Source organism: Lithobates pipiens, unplaced genomic scaffold (genome assembly GCF_037356315.1).
Source record: "Lithobates pipiens isolate NorthernLeopardFrog02 unplaced genomic scaffold, aLitPip1_a1.2 Scaffold_13, whole genome shotgun sequence".
NCBI classification, from domain to species: Eukaryota; Metazoa; Chordata; class Amphibia; order Anura; family Ranidae; genus Lithobates; species Lithobates pipiens.
This window is the reverse complement of record NW_027507718.1, coordinates 296,936,849-296,960,177: the sequence shown is the minus strand read 5'-3', so window position 1 is coordinate 296,960,177 and position 23,329 is coordinate 296,936,849. Positions and strand designations below refer to the sequence as shown.

General features: G+C 44.5%; 1 protein-coding gene across 1 annotated transcript; it reads left to right on the top strand.

Annotated features, from left to right (window-relative positions):
- The first annotated feature begins 17,131 nt into the window (after positions 1 to 17,131).
- FABP2 (fatty acid binding protein 2) lies at positions 17,132 to 22,872 on the top strand. The gene is made up of 4 exons (XM_077476823.1): positions 17,132 to 17,294; positions 17,547 to 17,719; positions 20,123 to 20,230; positions 22,617 to 22,872. The coding sequence occupies exons 1-4, from the start codon at positions 17,228 to 17,230 to the stop codon at positions 22,665 to 22,667; spliced, it is 399 nt and encodes a 132-aa protein (XP_077332949.1). The 5' UTR covers positions 17,132 to 17,227; the 3' UTR covers positions 22,668 to 22,872.
- The last annotated feature ends 457 nt before the right edge of the window (positions 22,873 to 23,329 follow it).

Here is a 23,329-nt window from a genome sequence, read left to right as displayed (position 1 = left end):
GGCACATAGCTCATCAGGGCATATTATGAGACACATAGCACATCAGGGCACATATCACATAAGGGCACGGGGGACATCGGGGCATGGGGCACATCAGGCCACATGGCACATCAGGGCATGGGAAATGTTGGCACATGGGGGCACATCAGGGCACATTATGGGTCACATAGCACATCAGGGCACATTATGGCACATCAGGGAACATTATGGGGCACATAGCACATCAGGGCACATTATGGCACATCAGGGCACATAGCACATCAGGGCACATTATGGGGCACATAGCACATCAAGGCACATAGCACATAAGGGCACGGGGCACATCAGGCCACATGGCACATCAGGGCATGGGGCACATCAGGGCACATTATGGGGCACAGTGGGGCACATAGGACATCAGGGCAGGGGGCACATTACGGCATGGGGCACATAATGGGGCACATAGCACATAAGGGCATGGGGCACATCAGGCCACATGGCACATCAGGGTATGGGGGAAACGTTGGCACATTATGGCACATCAGGGCACATTATGGGGCACATAGCACATCAGGGCACATAGCACATAAGGGTGGGGGGCACATCAGGCCACATGGCACATCAGGGCAAATCAGGGCATGGGGCACATCAGGGAACATTATGGCACATTATGGGGCACATAGCACATCAGGGCATATTATGGGGCACATAGCACATCAGGGCACATAGCACATAAGGGTGCGGGGCACATCGGGGCATGGGGCACATCGGGCCACATGGCACATCAGGGCATGGGGAAACGTTGGCACATGGGGGCACATTATGGCACATCAGGGCATATTATGGGTCACATAGCACATCAGGGCACATTATGGCACATCAGGGCACATTATGGGGCACATAGCACATCAGGGCACATCAGGGCACATTATGGGGCACATTGCACATCAGGGCATGGGGCACATCAGGGCACATTATGGGGCACAGTGGGGCACATAGGACATCAGGGCAGGGGGCACATTACGGCATGGGGCACATAATGGGGCACAGTGGGGCACATAGGACATCAGGGCAGGGGGCACATTACGGCATGGGGCACATAATGGGGCACAGTGGGGCACATAGGACATCAGGGCAGGGGGCACATTATGGCATGGGGCACATAATGGGGCACAGTGGGGCACATAGGACATCAGGGCAGGGGGCACATTACTGCATGGGGCACATAATGGGGCACAGTGGGGCACATAGGACATCAGGACAGGGGGCACATTACAGCATGGGGCACGTCAAGGCACATAATGGGGCACAGTGGGGCACATAGGACATCAGGGCAGGGGGCACATTATGGCATGGGGCACATCAGGGCACATAATGGGGCACAGTGGGGCCCATAGGACATCAGTGCAGGGGGCACATTACGGCATGGGGCACATAGGAAATCAGGGCAGGGGGGCACATTAGGGCATGGGGCACATAGCACACATCGCCATCTTACTAGGCAGTATGCAGAGTAGCACAGGAAGCGTTTGGCTGTAGTAAGTTCTCCCTCACTTCACACAGTGCTGTTAGCTCCCCGGCGGCCCCTCCTCTCTTCAGGCGGCTCTAGTCCTGCAAAGGGAACGGCGTTCCCGCCCTGACTCTGGTGGATGAATAACTCTTATGGAGAAAATAAAGTTCAGTTGTTAGGCAGAGGCAGTTTTTCAGGGATCCCCTAAAGATGGAAGCCGAGCAGATTGTAGTAAGGAATTACAGAGCATTGGAAAGACTTTGGACAAGTCCTGGAGATGAGCATGGAAGGAAGTAACGAGGGAGCTAGAGACCAGGAGGCCTTTGAGAGGAGTGAAAAAAATGGTTTGAGTGGCATTTTGAAACATTGTAGGTTGTTGTAAGCAGGGCCAGGACAAGGGGTGGGCAGGAGGGTGGGCTGCCCCTGGCGCAATGGTATATTGCAGGGGTAGGGGGCACCCTGAGCCTAACCCTAAGGGAAAGGGGGTGCAGTTTGGCATCTTTGCCCTGAGCACTGGATGACATTGTCCGGGCACTGGTTGTAAGTATTTTTAATTTGGAGTGGAGGGGTTGGCAGAGATGGCTAGCAGATACTGAACAGTCAGTAAAGTGGATGAGTCTGGCAACAGCATTCATTATGGACTGAAAGGGGTAGACTATGAAGAGATAATCAGGGAGTGAATTGGAAGCTTTGTGTTGCCATTGGTTAAGGAGGGATGTATTTTGGAGATGCTATGTGTTCAGAATCCAGGATTACACCTAACACTTTGGCACGTGGGAATGGACTGATAGTTGTTCCATTAGTCTCAACAGAGAAGTCAGGGGAAGGGGCATTGGTGGGAGGAAATATGAGCTCAGTTTTGGATGGACTAAGTTTGAGGAATTGGTGTGACATTCATACTGATGTGTCTGTTAAAATTAGTGATGCATAAGAAGACTGATGGGGTGCTTTGAGGGGTAGAAAGCTAGATTTGGGTGTTGTCAGCATAGAAATGATCTTGGAAGCTGTGGGAGGCTTGACACAGGGAGTAGGTGTAGATAGAGAATGAGAAGTGTCCAAGGACAGAACCTTGAGGAACCCCAACGAAAAAAGCGGTGAGGAGGAGGTTGAGTTGTCAGTGACATTGAAGGTACTGTGATTAAGGTAAGATGAGAACCAACAAAAAATATAGTCACAGAGACCAAGAATATTGAGTTTTTTTGAGGGAAAGGTGGGTGGTCAGCTGTGTCAAAGACAGTAGAAAGGTTCAAGAGTATGAGTACACAATAGTGAAAATTGGTTTTAGCCATTAGCAAGTCATTTGTGAATTTTAGGGGAACAGTTTCTGTGGAGCATTGCAAGAAAAATCCCCCTAAAGGGGTCAAGAAGGTTATTCACGGTGAAGTTGTAGCCCAGTGACTGGTAGACCATTCATTCAGGTAGTATGGTGGTAAAAAGGAGCAAGGTGATAGATCCTAAGTTGTTAAGATTGGTTGTTTCCAGCGACAGCTTTTTAGGTTTGTGACTGTTTTAGCGGGTTGAGGAAGATGCAAGTAGAGAGGGAAAGATTGATGATGTGAGTTGGAGAGTGTAGGATAGAGCAAAAGGAAGGCTGTAGTATTTGCAAGGGAAAGGGTTCCAGGGGCAGGTGGTTAGGTGGGCTTTAGAAAAAAAGTTTAGCACTCTCCTTTATAGTAGAAGGATTAAATGTGAGATGCTTTGAGTGTGCACATGGAATGTTAAGGGAGATATCTGTACAGTGGAGATCTTGGAGATCACATCATGATTTGCATCAATCTAATTTTTGAAGGGTAGAAAAGAGGAAAAGAGTTGATGGGGACTGTGTAAGGGGGTGTTAATAAGAGAGATAAAATAGGTTTGCTTGGCAGTGCATAGGCAGGAATTAGTTATTTTTTAGAAAGTATTTTTGGAGGACAGATTTGGACAGATTCATACTGGGCAAAGTCTTGCTGGAAATGAATCCTTTTGCCAATGATGCTAAATAATGTGGTTATGTTTTTTGAGACTTTGTCTGTTTGCCAGGTTGTAGGGGTCAGGGCCTAATTCTTTGTGTAGTGAGTGTATCCAGGGAGGATAAGAGTGAACTGTTGTGGATAGAATTGGCTAGGTTGGGGCAAGACAGAGGTGCAATTTTGTCATAGAGATATGTAGTTTGTTGCAGAATAAAGAAAAAAGAATGGATAAAGTGGTGACGGTTTCTATGGTTAACTGTTAGGCAGTTGGAGGTAAAGGAGATGAAAGAAAGGGAGAGTGTGAAACTAAAAAGGTAGTGATAAGAGAGGGGAAAGGGACATTTGGAGAGGCTGCAAAGAGTGCATAGGTAGGAGAATACAAGGTAAAGGCTTTTACCATCAAAGTGAGTAGAAGCATGCGTTTATTGCGTTTGGTCAAAAGAGTAGGTTATGCTGAGAAGTTTAGAAGTACCTGGAGTGTTGATATGGACAAAAATGGTTGAGACTAATTCAATGGGAAACAAAATAGGTTCGGGGCGTGGCCTGGACCGGCATGGCGTGAGGAGCACTGAGTGTGAGCTCCGCTAGACTATTATCCGTTTACTTATATCCTGAGGCCGTTACTGCTGCTAATTTGTGCTGACACGGGCTACCGATCCTCCTGAGCCTACAGGGGACATGTCTCCGTCTAAAGCGAAGCTGGAAGCCGCGGCTAAACTAGCCAAATTCTGCCACGTGGAGAAGGGCAACATGGCTGCGGATGGCGCCAGTCTCCCCTCCTCCTCCACGCCCGACCCGGATGCCAGAGTGCTGGAAGCTATCCTGGACTGCAAAAGTGCTTTAATGGGGAAAATTGAGGAGGTAGAGATGGATGTGTCCCTCCTCCGGCAAGATATGCAGAAGCTGAGGGAGAGGGTGACCGAGGCAGAGACCAGTAACGGCCGCGTGGAAGACGAGCTGCCCCCGCTTCAGACTACCGCCGAGCGCCTGCAACATCAGCTATCCACGGTCCTGGCGAAACAGGACGACATGGAGAACCGCTTGCGGAGGTGCAACTTGCGCTTTGTTGGCTTCACCTCCTTTGGCCGCGCAGAGTTTTCCTCATCTTTTGTGGTGGAGAGGGCCCATCGTATGCCCGCCAAACCCCCCCCCCCCCCCGCAGGGGGCACCTCCTAGAACCTTCATTGCTAAGCTGCTGAACTTCCGAGATCGGGATGCAGTCCTGCGACTGGTGAGATTAAAAGGCAATATCCCCTACCACAATACTGAAATTAAAGTTTTCCCGGACTTCTCGGCAGAGGTCCAAAGGAAAAGGGCACTCTTCACTTAAGCCAAGCGCCAATTGCGAATACGCCACTATTCGTACGCCATGCTCTTCCCGGCCCGGCTGCGGGTTGCGGGGGAGGACAGGGCTCACTTTTTTGATACCCCGGAGGCGGTGTTTGCGTGGCTGGAGAGCAGGGCAGCACCAGAACGGGACTCAGCTTAGGACCTCACAGAACTGCTGGGAGGCGTAGCTGACTGTTTGACGGAGACCCGGGAGGTGTAGTATTTTTGATCCTGTTCCCCAGGCCGGAGCGGTGGGCCATCCTATAAAAAGGTACTGTACTTTATTCACCCTGAACGGCCTGCCCTGAGAGACGTTTAGGCCCACACTGGATGCTTCTCCTGTGGGTGGATTCTTTGCTTGCCCCCCCTGTCCCCGTCCGGCATCCCTTTCGAGGTCCCCCCAACCTCCCCATCCTCGGGGCTCCCAGGATACTATCCTCTCCTTCTCCCCTGCCCATCCTCCCCCCCCCTCCCCTATTATGGACCCGGACTGGCCGCCCCCTTCCAGGTTTGAACTGGCCCGTGTCAATGTTATGGATGCTAAGACAATTGCATGCCTGCCTCACACTCTATGTTATTGCAGCGGGCTCGGACCCAACATGGCACCCCGGGTGGATACAGGACGATGGCCTCCCTGCTGTATCCCATCTCTATTTGACTATCTGTGGCTGTACCGGGGGCCGCACTCCTCATGTTTTTGTTTGTTTCTCAGAGATTAATCGTCACACTAGTTTTGTTCCACAATGGAATCTTAGCTTGGTCCCGCAAGCCGTGTAGCTTTTGTTTTATTATTCAAGCTTGGTTTCCCTGGGCCGGTCGGCGCTGGCTCACCTACTCAGCCCCTTGGCTGGGGCGGGACCACGCCAGATGGCCTGGTGTATGTTCTACAGCATGCTTTTTAGTTCACAGTTGGACTATTGTTTTAAAACGCTGGTGTTTGTTGTGTCAGACCACGAGAGACGTATGTTGGCTTATTCACATGCGCAGAAGAGGGATGGGTTTTATGTTCATGTTTTCTAGGTGGGAGGGGGCATTGGTTATCCAAATTATATAGATCTTTGTTTATCTTGCAATGGGTAGTTTGAAATGCCTTACCTGGAATGTCAGGGGGATTAGGGCAAAACAGAAACGCAGCGCAGTCCTGACATATCTTAAAGCTCAGAGAGCGGATATAATAGTGCTGGTAGAGACACATCTTACTGGTCAACTTATGCTAATGCTTAAGAAACCCTGGGTGGGCTGGGTGTATCAGGCCCCATTTTTCGCCAATTCCAGGGGGGTGGCGCTTCTGGTGTCCAAATCAGTACAGTTTTTACTCCTGTTGCTCAAATCGGACCCCCAGGGGAGGTATCTCTTCCTACATGCCAAGATCAATGGCCAAGACATCCTTCTCCTGGCTATATATGTACCCCCCCCCTTTCCAGTTTTCTATCCTGAATGAGGGCCTGGCATTTATGTCCCAATTCCCCACTGTTCTGGCAGTGTGGATGGGGGACTTTAATAACGTCGCACATAGGGACCTAGACAGACTTACATTGACCCCTCCACTCACACAGAACCCTGGGCTCACGAGGTTTGGCAAATTCTTCCTGGAGCTTGCTCTAGTGGACTCCTGGAGGCATAGATTTCCCACGGACAGGCTATACTCCTGTTTTTCGGCGTCGTATCCCACTATGTCTCGGATTGACTTTATAGTTATTTCCCGCTCCCTCCTCCCTAATTTAGGTGAGGTGGGATTCAATCCACGCGTACTATCAGACCATGCCCCGTACTGGGTTGAACTTCGATTTAAGGGCCCACCGGCTTCCTATATCTAGAGGCTAAACCCCTTTTGGTTAGGGGTGACCCCTGGGCTGGAGGAGGCAGGGTCGGAGTGGGAATTATTTTTTCAAGCGAGCCGTGACACGCCCTCCTTTGCGATGGTATGGGACTCGTTCAAGGCCCACACCAGACTATACCTATCCCAACAGATCTCCAAACATCGAAAGACGTCCACTAGGGCATTATACCAAGCGGACCGTCAACTGACTGTTGCTGAACAGGACTTTGTCAGAAATCCGTCCCCTGACACAGCTGACCGCCTCAGGCTGCAATCCAGGGTGGTTAAAGGCTTACATTTTGAAAAAGCAGAAAGGAACATTTTCTATGTCAAACAGAGGGCGTACGAGTGTGGGGAGCAAGCTGGTCGCCTATTGGCCTACCTGGCCCATATGGATCAAAAACCCCGACAGTGGTCTCCCTGCGTGGCTCTGGTGGGGAGTTGATTTCTGACCCCGACGCGGTGGCTGGAGTTTAGGACATTTTATGTCTCTCTGTATTCCTCGACGGCCACCAATGCCGGGGACGGAGTCGACGAACTTCTTAGAAATCTAGACTTACCCACGTTTGCACCGACCCAGGTAGCGCTACTGGAGGCCCCCATTACAACTGACCACATTCCAGAGGCTATGTCCCAGCTAAATCCGTCCAAGGCCCCTGGTTAAGATGGGCTCCCTCTAGAATTTTATGCCAAATATTCTGACACCCTGACACCTAGGCTACAAGAGCTTTTCCACCATATATTTGAATTGGAAACCCTGCCCCCCTCAATGTGTGAGGCATATATAGTCCTTATCCCCAAACCTGGGAAGAATTACTTACAGACCAATTTCCCTACTCCAGCTAGACATCAAGATCCTGGCCAAGGTCCTGGCTATCCACTTAAACACGGTTATTCTTGACCTCATCCACCCCGACCAGACAGGGTTCATGCCTTCCAAAAACACGGCTTACAACTTGAGGAGGCTCCACATGAATCTGCAGGCACAACACAATCTGATGGGATCTAGAGCGGTGGTATCTCTGGACACGGCCAAAGCGTTTGATTCGGTGGAATGGCAATATTTATGGAGCTGCCTACAATGCTTTGGCTTCGGGCCCCGCTTTATTAAGTGGCTCCATCTTCTGTATAGCGGCCATTGTGCCAGGATCTTGGTTAATGGCCGGGTTTCGACCCCTTTCCCTCTCTCACAGGGCACCAGGCAGGGCTGCCCCCTGTCACCATTGTTGTATGCCATAGCTGTAGAACCACTCGCTGCGGCTCTTAGGGGACATCCAGGTATCAATGGGCTGAAATGTGGCAACCTGGAGGAGAGGATCAGCCTGTATGCGGATGATATGCTGCTGTATTTGGCGGATACAGGCCCCTCCCTCCGGGCAGCTCTTGAGACGATCCAGACATTTGGAGAGTACTCTGGGCTTAAAATTAACTGGGAGAAATCCCAGATACTGCCCATTGATATAGGTGCTCCCTCAGAGAGCGAGGCCTCTACTTCCCTTCTAAGGGTTAGCGCGATAAAGTACTTAGGTATCACAGTCACTTGTTCCCCAGAGGACTACATTAAACTGAATATAGATCCCCTAGTAACAACTATGAAAGCCAAGATTAGGACATGGGCTAAACTTCCATTGGGTGTCATGGGTCGTATAAATTTGGTAAAAATGATTATTCTCCCCGGGTTCTTGTATGTATTCTGGCATGCCCCCGTATACCTACCCCTGCGGCTGTACAAGTCTACCGAGGCCCTGCTCAATTCCTTTGTATGGGGCTCACATCGCAACAAAATTTTGTGGCAGGCATTGAAGGGCCCTGGGGATCTGGGAGGGGTAGCCCTGTCGGATTTTGCCCTGTACTATCTGGCAGCCCAAGTATCTCACCTTTACCATTTAGATAAACATGACAAGGACAGGTACCTGACACTTCTTTGCCCCCGGCGAGGCCATACGCTCACCCATCCATTTCAATTAATATTTAGGGACCATGCCTCGGTGGGGTTCCAGGGCAATTGCAAGGGGCTGATTTACACTCACTGTAGAATTTGTGAGGTACTTAGGAAAAAGCTGAAATTTCCTGCGACCCATTCACATACCCCATTCTGGAATAACCCCGGTCTACACGAATTGCGGCTACTCCCCGACTATTCAGTATGGTCCCCACACGGGATTGTATATCTTTCTGATACATACCGAGGACAGGTGCTAAAATAGTTTCAGGAGCTTAAGGAAGAGTTTGCCCTCCCGAACACAATGCACTATCGATACCTCCAGCTTCGACATGCTCTCCAGGCGCAATTTACGCAGTCCCCACCTAGTGTACAGAATCTTGCCGTAGTGGATATATTACTGGGACAGGATCCACGTAAACTGATTTCCAGCCTCTATACCCTCTTAATCAGACCCCCAGCGATAGCTTTGATTGTGGATCTCAGGGGGCGTTGGGTTGCGGACGTGGGGGAGCTGGAGGATGATGAATGGGAGGACGCTCTAGAAAATGGTAAAAAGGCCTCACCTAAACTCTCAAACCGGTTTACGCAACTGAATATTCTGCACAGAACCTACTTGACACCAAAACGCATAGCCAAATACAAACCCGACTACAGCCCCCTTTGTCCCAGGTGTGGTAGCTCACAAAGCACTTTTTTCCATATCCTGTGGTCCTGTCCGATGATCCAGCACTACTGGTCTTACATAATACGATTCATCCATGATGAAATGGGATCACCCCTGACGTTGTGCCCTAAACAATGTCTATTGGGAATTTTTCCTGATCCGGACTCGGACAAGTACCATAAGATATTTTTGCACGAATCTCTTTTCATGGCTAGGCTGTTGGTAGCAAGAAAGTGGTTGCAGGCCCAGCCCCCCACACTCCAGGAGTGGATAGCTGCGATCAGCAATGTGCTCCCATATAAAAAATAACTTTATGCCCACAGGGGCTGTCAGCCCAAATATAATAAGATCTGGGATGCATGGTTGAACAATGCCGCCACGTGCAATGAGATCCCCACATAGAGGCTGAGGGGCCCCGTATATATGGCCCGGAGACTGTCAGGACTGCGCTGCGAAACAATACCAAGGCAGTTTGTATCTATTCTGTAAATTTAGACTTCCCCCGTTATTATGATGTCTAAGCTTGGGAATGTAGGATTACCCTAAGTTCTTATAACTAATGGCTTGTTATGTTGGTAGCATCTGTTCCCCCTGCCATGTACCATCCATTACCCTTGTAATACTGAATGTTACAATACTGCCTCTGCTGAATATTGTTTGTACATGTTGACTTCATTAAAAAACCATGTTGTTTGTAAAAAAAAAAAAAGAAAAGAGGTTCAATGAATATCAATTCTATTAATCAGTTAATATTAACAGCGATGTTGAGGTCACCGAGAATTATAGTAGGAATTTCAGAAGAGAGAAATTATGGTAGCCAGGCAGATAAGTCATCAAAGAAGCTTGATACTGGTCCAAGAAACTGATAAATCAGAGCAATTCTCAGAAACTGGAGAAAATAGATGATTACGGTGAATCTCAAATGAGAAGGACAGAGATGGAGGTGAGTAAAGAACCTGAAAGGTGCTTTGTGGGGATAGAAGGCTTCCAACTATACCTCCCTTCTGTTCACTGGGTCTTGGAAAGTGGATCCAGAGGAGGCCACCCTGGGAGATTGCAGCAGGAGATGCAGAGTCAAATTCTTAAAGGGGTTGTAAAGGTAAATTTTTTATCTTCTACATAGGTTCCTTTAAGCTAGTGCATTGTTGGTTCACTTACCTTTTCCTTTGATTTCCCTTCTAAATGTTTTTTTGCTTTGTCTGAATATCTCACTTCCTGTTTCTCCTCAGTAAACTTCTCACCATCATCCAAGCTGGTGGTTAGTCAGCCAGAACAGCTTACTGAACAGCTTACTGGGGAGGAACAGGAAGTGAGAAATTCAGACAAAGAAAACAAAGAAAAAAAACATTTAGAAGGGAAATCGAAGGAAAAGATAAGTGAACCAACAATCCACTAGCTTAAAGGAACCTATGTAGAAAATAAAAAAATTACCTTTACAACCCCTTTAAAGCCAGGTTTCAGTAACAACAAGTAGGTTAAAGGAGTTATTGATAAAAAGGTCATGGGCAGTGTTGAGTTTGTTAGACATTCCAAAAGGCATATGAGAAGAGAATTTTTGTTCTGGGAAAAAGAGGAATAGAAATTAGATTGTATGGATGGTGGCTGCTGCCAGAGGATAGGAGTGTCGGGTGTGTTGGTGAAAGTTAAATGATGAAAGCCCAGGATTTGGGAAAATATCTACAGAAGGAAAAGCAGAAGGGTGAGGGAGGTGTGATAGACTCACCCAGGACAGAAGGTTTTGGAGGGGACTGAATGCTAGCCTCTTGCCCGCCGACTATGAGCCCTGGCATTTGAAGGAGCTGCAAGCATTTGAGAAGATGTTCTGTTACGTAATGCAAAAGGACATTAATGCTTCTGGCCTCTTCCCTCAACTAACCAAAGATGGATTTCCTGTGGTAGCGGATGGGGCTACTGTCTCCACCTGTATACCCCAGGGATGCTGGGCAGTTAGCCCAGATCCCCAACAGCATGATGCAGTGAGCCAAGCCACTCTGTCTTTTCACCAGGAAGAAGAGCCAGTACACATTGCCCCCCAACAGCGGGTATGTTCTTTGAGAGAGGCAGAGTTTGGCTGGGTGAGTAATTCTCTGTTTGGGACAATGTGTTTGGGATACTGGTGGGTAAAGACATTTGGGGACTGGAACTACAGACTAACTTCAAAGTCAATCCATTTGGGGTCTCTTTCTGTGTTAGTCCCCTGCTGAAAGGGGAGATATGTGATGGGAGTCACTTTGGTCAGAGGGCTTGTGGAGCCCAGCTTACCTTAGAGAGGTCAGGAAACTCCTTGTCCATCGCCACCGGCCCCTCCTATGTGTAAGTCATGCTGTGTCTATTAGGGGCACAGGGTGACTGAGAAGCCCAGTCCGGTCTGCACTAACCCAACTCATGGTACAATCACACCAGACTCAACATTTAATTTTACCGATTATCCAGGGTTCTATACTGTATGTGTGGTATGTGCTGAATGAATAAAGGGCTCTTTCACTTGGGACTGTTGTATACCTTTACTAGATCTTTTGAGGTGTGGCTGTATTCCATTGTTCTATTGTTTGTGTCTGCCTTGGGAGCAACTTATTATGGGATGTATATGTCTATGTGGATTTGCTGCGAGAGGGGAGGGGAGGGGGGGATTTCTCCAGCAGCCCCTCCCAAAGACATTCTACTATTGTAAAGTTGAATACACCTTTGTGTCATGGTACTGGTGGAGGTAAAGTTTACCCCTTCCTTTGTCATTATGCAAGGAAGGGGGGATTTCCTCTGAGTGTACATCTTTTTATACCTCTGTTCAAATAAACATTTATTATTCTGGTTTACTTCAAAACTGATGTTGCCTAGTTCTTAGGGTAACTATAGCCATATTTGTTGGTCTCATGTTCCAGAGCTTTGGGAGGCAGCTTCTTGGTGGAGATACCCAAACAAGGAGTCTGGGTTCCGTCACATTGTTGGCCAACAGTGGGATGCTTCCTGCAGTCTAGGACATCCAAACCTCCACCTGGATGCAAAGTATGGCTAGCAGGAGAGGAGAGGTACAGATACCACATGCCATGGAGAGGAATTCGGAAAGACGTTGCGAGAGATACGGGTTTGTAGCACAGGGCACCAGTGTCATAGCAGGTCTGTATTCTTGTTAAAATAAACTGTAACTGCCTGGTTTTTGGGGTAACTTAGCCAGATCGACTGATCTCATGTTCTAGAGCTTAGGAAGCTATATACTGATGGAAACACTCAAGCGAAGTGTGGGAAGCGATTCAGTCACAGGAGGTATTGTTAGCATGTGGGTTCAGAATTAGCAGGAGTTGATGAGTGCAAAAATAAGTAGAAGACAGGAGTCAAGGTGATATACATAAGCTGTGGGGTGGAGAAGAGGGGTGAAAGATAGAAAGCTGGTACATTGTGTCAGAGAGCTGGGCTGTGTGTGTGTGTGTACGTGTGCAGCCAGTGTCTCTCCCTTCTCACACGTCTCTCCCTTTGCATACTGCAGCTGAAGGAGTGTATCTGTGTGAAATCCCCTGCTGAGGCTTCACCCCCCCCAAACTGGAGCCATTTGGGGAGCAGGAGAGTAGGTGGGTAGAGGACTTGTATACAAACACAAGAGGATGCTGGGAAATGCAGTCTTAAAGTGGCACTGTACAAAATAATAAAATTGTTGCACAACTATAGGATCTCACAATGCCCAGGACACAGAGGAGGCGAGACAGGACTGGTTTTCCAGGGCAAACTGAGATACTGGGGGGTGGGAAGGGGGAGTGAGTGGTACAGACCAACTGTTGGGGTCTGTACCCTACACCAGAAGAGTCCTACTGAAAGTGAAAGTGATAGAGTTGCTGCACCTTGTGAGTAACAGAGCCAAGAGACTGAGTGACTGAAAGCCTCCTGTGTGTGTGTGTGTGGGGGGGGGGGGGGGGGGGGTGGGTGGAGGAGCCAGGAGCAGTATAGACCCATATAGACCCATTGCTGGGTGTCTGCGCACACGCCAGGGTCCAAAGAACTGAGACACCCAGACTTCTCCAGCTGTACGGTTACCCAAACCTTGGTGAACACTTTCTGTTAGAGCCTTAAGTCAGAGAGATCCAGGGAAGTACCATTTGTGAGGATGAGGACTTCTAGAACAGCTGACAGCAAAGTGCATAGGACCAGGCCTAAGGACCAGGCCTACTACCTACCAGGAGTGGTAAGCTGAACTACGCTTTCAAAACTCTTGCCACACACAGTTAACGTTTTAGAGGCTGCTCTTACCTAGCAGTTTATCTGTCACTCATCACCCACATTCTTAAAGGGAAATTGCACCACGGACAGAAGGGCCCCACAGAAAGACAGCTGCTATTGACCAATCAGGCACCTTGTACTTTAGTCAATATCCCAGGTACCATCTATTAGGCATCCTGAACCCACCCATTAAAAGACTGCAAGCTCAGGGTGCACCCAAGATAATGTATTAGCTGATTCTGACTCTGCTGGTTACTGGTTACATCAGTTTAACTTGATTTAAACAATGCCAAGGTTCAGTTAAATCCCCTGTTATATGCTAGGGTTCACTTATATTGTTTTTGCTGCTTTGAAAGTGTTCTGTTGTTGTTTGCCAATTTACACACTGTTTAACTGCTTTGATATAATTATTTTAATGAATCTACATTTCATTTGTTGTGGCTTACTTTCTTTGTGCTGATATGGAGTTCAGGTATACTAATGCTTAAGTTACACAGATATGAGCATGTCTCAAGCCACAACCAGGTACGTCAATGGGCAATGAGCAGTTTACTCAGTCATGGCAGAACAGATAACCCACCATCACCAGCGGCTCCTGTGTAGGTAAGAGCTACATATACCGGTATATGTAAAACTTTTATCCTAAAAGGAACAAAGTGCTTACTATAACTAGCTAACAGCTAACACTAGTTTAAATTGTGTGTTAGCTGGAGTTCAGCATCAATTTGTTTTAACTACATCTGCCAGTTCATCTAACACTACCCTGACCCCAGATTAGCAATACTGCTATTCAAAGGTGTGTCTGTTGCTCCTCCGTTCAGAGTGGAAGCACTGGAGAATGTTACTGGCCAGATCACCAGGTGAAAACAGAGGGAAAATCCTAAAAAAAAAAAAACATCAACACATCTAATGATTGGTAAGCTGCAATATATTCATTTTTTGAGGTTTAATACCACTTTATTTCAATAATGTTGATAATTGACAGTGCTACTGCCTACCCCAGCCTGTGCTTGCCCCATAAAAGTGGTCTAAATTTATACAGAGATTGGTGGGAGCAGTACTTGTCAGTTCATCAATCAGGAGTTCATAAAAGACACATGGCTAGCAGAGAAAATTTCTTACATCAAAGTCAGACTACAAGAGTAGGAGGGCACAGTTGTAAATATTAAAATTCAATTTTAATTTAAGTGAGACAATAAGAGACAAAACAAAATAAATATAGATTGTAAGCTCTAACGAGCAGGGCCCTCTGATCCCTCCTGTATTGATTTGTATTGTAAGTGTACTGTCTGCCCTCATATTGTAAAGCGCTGCACAAAATGTTGGCGCTATATAAATCCTGAATAATAATAATAATAATAACAATAATATGGGCAGGGCTGCACATGTTCAAGAGCAGCATAGATTACCATGAAGCACATTAATAGAAAAGAGTGAGTTTTCAGTAATGCCCCATACAAACGAGCGGTTTTTCTGTTTGAAAAAACTTCAATGGTTTTTCTGACGGAATTCCGCTCAAGCTTGGCTTGCTTACACACAGTCACACAAAAGTTGAGCCGAGCCGAATACACAGTACAGATGGCTCGGTCTTTTTTGGCAGCGCTCGCTAGAGAAACAGCAGGGAGGCGGGACTACGAGCGGAGCCGAGCAAGTCGGCTCGGTCTTTTTCAGCGGCGCTCGCTCGGTCTGTCTCGGCGGCGGGAAATTTAAACATGGGCAAGGCTGCAAACGGCGCTGGCCAAGCTGCAAATGACACTGCAAAGCTGCAAATGACACTGCAAAGCTGCAAAGAGCGCTGGGCAAGCTGCAAATGACACTGATTATTCTGCAATGATAGACAAGGCTGCAGATGCACACTGATAAGGCTGCATTGACTGGCATTTAAATGTAAGTTTTTTTTTCCTTAAACTTCCCTCCTAAAACTTTTTTCCTTAAAATGCCCTCCTAAACTTGGGGTGCGTGTTATACGCCGGTGCATGTTATACCCCGATAAATACGGTATATAACAGAGCTACTATTAACACTATGTAGATAAAACAAAACCACATCTGTGGAAAATATGAAGTCTGTTAAAGGCTAATCCATATTTTGCACCATGTTACATGTACCCGTATGTAGCATGTAACAAAGTGCAAAATGACACTTCCTCCAGCCCTCAAACTGAAAGCCTGTACCTTGGTACAGACAGGGAGCTGGAGGAAGAGTCTGCAGAAAACTTGCATTGATTCTGTGATCCACTGAATGGGTGCATTGCTTTCCAGACTCCTGTGAAAAAAATTATACATACACAATTTGTTCTGCAAAAATTGTAATTATTATTTTTTAACCACTTCAGCCCCGGGTGATTTTCCCCCCTTCCTGACCAGAGCACATTTTACAATTTGGCACTGCGCCGATTTAACTGACAATTGTGTGGTCATGCAATGCTGTACCCAAACAAAATTTGCATCCTTTTTTTCCCACAAGTAGAGCTTTCTTTTGGTGGTATATGATCACCTCTGTGGTTTTAATTTTTTGCGCTATAAACAAAAAAAGAGCAACAATTTTGGAGAAGAAAACTCAATATTTTTTACTTTTTGCTATAATAAATATCCCCTTTTTTTGTTTTTAAAACAAATTTCTTCATCCGTTTAGGCTAATATATGTTCTCCTACATATTTTTGGCAAAAAAAAAATCACAATAAGTGTTTATTGATTGGTTTGCGCAAAAGTTATAGCATCTACAAACTATGGGAAAGATTTATGGCATTTTTTTGGGCATTTTTATTATTATTTATTTTACTATTAATGGCAGTGATCTGCAATTTTTATCGGTACTGCGACATTGTGATGGACAGATTGGACACTATTGACACATTTTTGGGATCATTGACATTTATACAGCTATAAATATGCACTGATTACTGTGTAAATGTCACTGGTAGGGAAGGGGTTAAAACTAGCGATCAAGGGGTTAAAATGTGTGTTTTCTCAGTGTGTTCTAACTGTATGGGAATAGGGCTGACTGGGGGAGGAGACATATTGTTGTCCCCACTTAGAAGGAACAAACAATATGTCTCCTCTCCCCTGACAGAACAGGGATTTGTGTGTTTACACACACAAATCCCCGTGCTAGCTCCTGGGCACGCGATCACACGGGCCCTCTGGCGGCTTCTAAAGGGAAAGCCGTACCCATACGGGGTTTCACCCAGGAGAGCCATTGTGCCGCAGTATATCTGTGTGAGCCAGTCGGGAACCAGTTAAAGAAAACTACTTTAAACAACATTTTGTTGGAAAATACCATGCCCCACGATGACCTACTGATACCTACTGGTCTAATAATCGTGACACATTAGGATATGTATCCATTAATTCATATTAAGACTTCTTTTACATAAACCAATTTATAAATTGTAAACAGAAATTTAAAAGGCAATTACAATTTTCTCCTTGCCATACATAAGAAATGTAATCAGCTGTAACTTTAACCCTAATCTGTTGTGTTCATTTTGAAAAAAATCAGGCTTACTGAAAGGCGAATTGCTGTTTTTCCAGTCCCACCAAGAAAGCACTTATGTAATGTCTTCTACAGTTAATGCATTTTTTTCTTCAAGTGAGCAATTGTACATAGGAAGGAGGACAAGGTTTAAATCTAACAGGGTGAGTCACTTTAGAGGAGGAGAAATACATTAACACCTTAGCCTTAGAACAGACTTTAGCCAGCCACATCACATGGAGATCTGTTTCTAGATAACAGAAGAAAATAAATTGGATGTGAACAGACAGAGAGGTATCTCAGGTTCAACATTTTGTGTCTACTAGATCTCTCCCTACAGCCAGCATCATGACATTCAACGGAACATGGAAAGCTGATAGAAGTGAAAACTATGAAAAATTTATGGAAGTTATGGGTAATGTTTTCTTGCATTTGTGTCACTGATTTATCTTTGTTTTTTACTTCAAAACCATATGTGGGTAACTTGAACTAAAAAAAGATGTAACATGAATCTATCGTCTTTTCGAGAGAAGTAAACTGTCCTTTTAAAGTATATTTAGTTGAATATTACGGTATGCTTTTTAGTACAGTATTCTCTTGTTATAACAAATCCCACATTTCACCATTGTCTACTCTTTTAACAGACCCTGTCCATTGTCTCTTGTAGGTGTGAATGTAATGAAACGTAAACTGGCTGCACATGATAACCTGAAGATCATAATCCAACAGGATGGGAACAATTTTAATGTAAAGGAATCCAGCACCTTCAGAAGCATTGAAATCAATTTCACCCTTGGAGTCCAGTTTGAGTATGCTCTTGCAGATGGAACAGAACTCTCTGTAAGTTGAAATTAAATATCCACTGTAAAGTGACACGTTTTAACTATAGAATACAGAAGACGCTAGTCAGCTCTCCAGCCCTTACATTTGTGAGGTCTCTCTCTAAAAACACAGTGATTTTGTGAGTTTACTTATGTACTTGCAGCAAAATATTTGTACCTTTACTGTAGAGATAAGGGAGCAATAAAACCCTTATGCTGGCCATACACCTATAGATTTCTTTAATTCAGCCTGCAGGATAAACAAAAGAATTGTAACATATTCCTCCATTCAAGCTAAACAGCACAGGTGGATGAATCTTTTCTGTCCACTTTGTATTCTGACAGCTGGCACCCATGGCACTCAGAATATCCAAACAGCGGCTGTATCTAAGTGGATGCGCCTGTTGTATGGCTGACATATTTCTGCCTGGCTTCTTTGATTTCCAAATTGAAAAAAGTGTGAGGTGGGAGGGAGTAGATTGGGCCACTAATTTTTGTTTATCAAGAACTGGGTGAAATTTGGCCATGTTTAAACCTAAGGAAATCTCATTTTGGAGGACAATCTCTGGAACCAGTGCTACAGACTTCTGAATACCTAAATGCTCGTTAACTGCAGTTTATTAAACTGAACAAACTGAATGTACTTTTAGAACTGTTGATGCTCAAACATAATGACAAGTGTATGTCTAGAATTCTATGGGCTTGCACAACCATGTAAAAGACTAAGCCCTTGTACACACGATCGGAGATTCCGACAGAATGTGTCCGATTGGAGCGTTTTGTCGGATATTCCGACTGTGTGTGTGGTCTGCATCGGACTATTTCCGTCGGAATATCTGTCGGACCAAATTTTCCAACTTGCCGGAAATATTTTCCAACAAAATGCTCCGATCAGACATACTCCGATCATGTGTAGAGAATTCCGATCAGACAAAGTGCCACGCATGCTCATATCAAATTCCTACATCAAAGCTATTGGCTACTAGCGTGAACATAGTCCCGTCGTAACTAAATAACGTCATCACGTTCTGAACGATCGGATTTCCCGACAACTTCGTCCGACCGTGTGTATACAACAGTTTCGGACAAAATCCGACGGATTTGGTTATCGAAATCTCCGACCGTGTGTACAAGGGCTAACACAGACAGGGGAAAGTATGTTTATGGCTCTAATCCAGTTTTGTGTCCATTGCGCTATCAGCTTGTAAATCTTGACATTAATTGCCTGTTTTCTTAGAAGATAAGAGTTGAGATTGCATGCCCAAAACAAATTCCTATTTCTTGCAATACATAATGCTAGTGTATTAAGTAAAATGATGACTGAACATGTTTCTACCACATTGTTGAACAGCTCAAAGTAAAACAGCATAGTCTGAACTAATGTTTAACTAACAGCAATAAAAAAAGTCACTCATGACATCCCTAGGCCTGAATGATATATGTTCAACGTAACAGCCTTTAAAATAGAAACACCCACGTTGCCAGGTGTACACCATATCTAAGTTCCCTGCTTTATTTGATAAGGCTGTACAAAGAGCAATAATAAACAAGAAGCTACAGCACACAATCAGGGCTGTCTTTAATATTGATTGGACCCTGGGCAAAACTTTTCTTGCCCCCCCCCCCATGCAGTTTTGCTCTCCACCTGCTCGGAGACATACACTAAACAGCTAAACTCAAAATCAGTTTACTGAATCAAGTCAGGCAGTTATTGCGATTGGTTGTCAGAGGTTACAGTGTATCATTACCGCTCACTGACTGGTTGCAAGAGATTACAGCACACATTACAGCTCACTGATTAGTTGCTACAGCACATGATTCCTGCTTGTTAATTGGTTGTTAGAGATTACTGTGGATGATATATACCTATCAATGCCGCCGGTCACCCCTATTTACATATGAATGGCGCAGATATTTACATATGAATGCCGGTAATTCACATGTAAACACAGGGTCTACAGGTGAGTCATCTTTACAAAACAATAGGGCAGAGCTGGGCAGCATTAGTAGCAGCACTTCACACTGAGATATTGGGACACAGCACAGGACTAAAACCTCAAGGGACTAGGGAATTTAAACCAGGATAATTGGCAAGTATGAGGCAGCTGCTTTGGGCCCCACAACAATGACAGGGCCTAGGACAGCTGCCCCTTTTGCCCTGCCTTAAAAAACGGTCCTGCACACAATAAGATTTTACCAAGAGTAGAGAGCTAAGGCTCGGGCCAAATCTTAGTTCATCACTATTCATCAGTCAGGGAAGTTTTGATTGGCTGGATTGAGTTATTACAGCGCTTACAAAATTTCTCACAATTCCAGAAAGATCCATTTACAAATTTAAAAAAAAAACACACAAATTGTCATGTGTTATATTTTAACAATGAAGTGAATTTTTTTTTTTTTGTATTTCCTTTTAAATTTCTAGGGCTCCTGGAATTCAGAGGGAGATAAACTTGTAGGAACATTTCAAAGAAAGGACAATGGAAAAGAGCTGAAGACATGGAGAGTGATCGCTGGGGATGAACTTGTACAGGTACTATATGTCTTTTTATTTGAATTTTGTATGATGTATTTGCATGGGAATGATGTCACTGTATTCTGCTGAGCCCATACCATATGTTTATAGTCCTAAACTGTTCTCAAATCGTCAAGAAAGCCTGACTTTACCGTGTTTCTGGGGCTGGTAATAATGTAAAGTTTTTTGGGGCTGCCTGAACTGCTAAAGAAGAGTGAGGACACAATAGTCAGTTTTGTATAAAAATAACAAGAATAAAAGTTTGAAGCTCGCCTGTCACTGAAGATATAAATATAGTGCACTTGGAAATGGACATAGACATAATAAATACACTGACTGAGAAATATAATTGCGACACTTTGCTGGAGATTTGCTAAAACTGATGCACACAGAATCTGGTACAGCTGTGCATACTAATCAGATACTAATACCAATCAGATTCTAACTTCAGTTTGTTCAATTAAGCTTTGACAAGAAAACCTGCAAGGTGATAGGTTACTATGCACAGCTGCGCCACATTATGCGTGAACCAGTTTTAGTAAACTTCCCCATTGGAAGAAAATTTCTTGGTGCATATTGAAGGATGCGGTACAAATTTGGATTTTCATCTTTATTGAATGTGTTGATCTAAATATTATGTAGAGATAACTGTGAGATTTAAAGATTGGGAAACAAACACAAGTCATATTTATAATTTACAATTTTGGTTGGCTTTACTTTGAGTGTATACTTATGTAACTAGGGTGGCACTATTTTACTTTTATTTTATATACTTTTTATGTGAGAACACATTTAGGTTCTCTCAGCAGTTTCAAATTGCTGATAATTATATATACATTGTGATTGCATGGTATAGTGGGAGTACATTTTATAATCAATGGCTGTTTTTGATGTAGGGTGCTTGAGGAAGCCTGAGCTTACAATTACACTTTCTCGCACAGCTTACCTGTCACAAACCAGTAGATTCAAGGTTGTCTGTTGAGCTCTGCTTTTTATTACCCATTCTTCAAACTCTAAAACAGTAGCCATTTATGCAGAGGGACTTGGGTACTCACACTGGGACTGCAAATATATGATTTATTCTATGTAAGCATGTTTACACCATACCTACCAGAAATTTAATTTATTTTGAGTGACTACAAAAAATAAAGACATTGGGGTAGATTTACTAGGGGCAAATAGTTTATTTTAGCAGAAAGTTGAACTTTTGCAAGGGAATTTTCCCCAGAGCTTAGTGAATGCTGTAAAGCTTTGCTGACTTCCATTAACCAATTATGTGCAAGCAATAATGGTTAGGTTTTCCTCACAAAGTAAAATTGCATCACCATCATTGAACTTTGGGGAAAGTTTCCTTCTAAGTGAACAGCCTATTTACCTTTAGTAAATAAACCCCTTTTGTGTTCAATACAGAATCATTAAATATAGATGCTGGCAGTGTAGCAGCAAAGAAGACCTCCAGAGTAAATTTTCTTCTGTGACTCCTTACTTTAAAGTTAAAAGAAAATACTAAACTTTGGATTGTCACGTAGATGGGAAATCTTCCAATGGGGACACCAGTTCTGATGACCTTGGTGATAACTAGGGATTCGTTCACTTTGGAATAACTTTCTCTTACTTTCCGTTTTGGATACACTGCCACAGATAGCAAAAAAACTGACAGGGATCATAACCTCCCCTTACTCTGAAAGAAAAGTTTTTTTGCCTTTTTTATTATTATTATTATTATTCAGGATTTATATAGTGCCAACCGTTTGTGCAGCGCTTTACAACCTGGGGGCAGACAGTACAGTTACAATACAATTCAATACAGAAGGGATCAGAAGGCCCTGCTCATTAGAGCTTACAATCTAGAAGGGAGGGTCAAGTGGAACAAAAGGTAATAGCTGTGGGGGATGATCAGATGGAGAAAATTAAAATACAGTTGTTAGGTGTGGGTAGGATAGGCTTCTCGGAAGAGGAGGGTTTTCAGGGATCGTCCAAAAGCTAATAGAGTAGGAGATAATTGGACAGATTGGGGTAAGGAGTTCCATAGTATTGGAGAGGCTCTGGAAAAGTCCTGGAGGTGAGCATGGGAGGAGGTGATGAGGATGCTAGAGAGCAGGAGGTCTTAAGAAGAAAGAAGAGAACAATTAGGTTGGTATTTTGAGACTAGGTCAGTGATGTAGCTGGGGGCAGAGTTGTGAATGGCTTTGTAAATACTTGTTAGTATTTTTAATTTTATTTGTTGGGTGAGCGGAAGCCAGTGGAGAGATTAACAGAGATGAGTTGCAGACACAGAGCGGTTGGTAAAGGGGATTAAAGGTTCTCTTTTAAAGTTGGTGCTAACATTAGTGTGCCCACACACCAACACTTTGTAACAGTTCAATAACCATAATTTTTTTTTTTTTTGCTTTGTCTTTTTCAGACATACAGTTATGAAGGAACTGAAGCCAAGAGAATTTTCAAGAGAGCCTAGATGTTCCTTAAAATATGAAAGGCCACACTGATGCAAGTTACTGAAATATCACCTGCAATACAAAGTAAAAGTTAACAATCCATCTGTCCCCACAACTGCAACAAACACATATTCATTGCTGTATATAATAGAGATATTGTAGTTCATCTAAAACATGTATGCTATTTTCTTTTCATCAATAAAAAGAACTGTTTATTGCTGCTCATCTTTTTCAACTTTAATGTTTTTATTTAATAATCATTATGCATTGATCTGTATGGAAAATGGTAAAACTATGATGGGTACAGAGATGGGGGTGGGAACACAAAATAACTCAAATAACCAAATTAAAATACTGTAAAATGCAGCTTTTCTTTTCAAAAACAGAAGGCATTTAACACAATGTCATGGGGTTCATTTACTAAAACTGAAGAATGCTAAATCTGGTGCAGCTTATAAAAAAAACAATCAGCTTCCAGGTTTTATTTCCAAAAGCTTAATTGAACAAGCTGAAATTAGAAGCTGATTGGCCGTCATGCAAAGCTGCATTCTGAGTGCTCCAGTTTTAATATCCTAACAAACAAGCGACTTATATTTCATATAGGCTGGGTGTTTACACTGGATGCAGGGGCTCACAGCAGGAGTCCAGTGCGCCTCCATTCACTTTTTCAGGTCTGATTTCA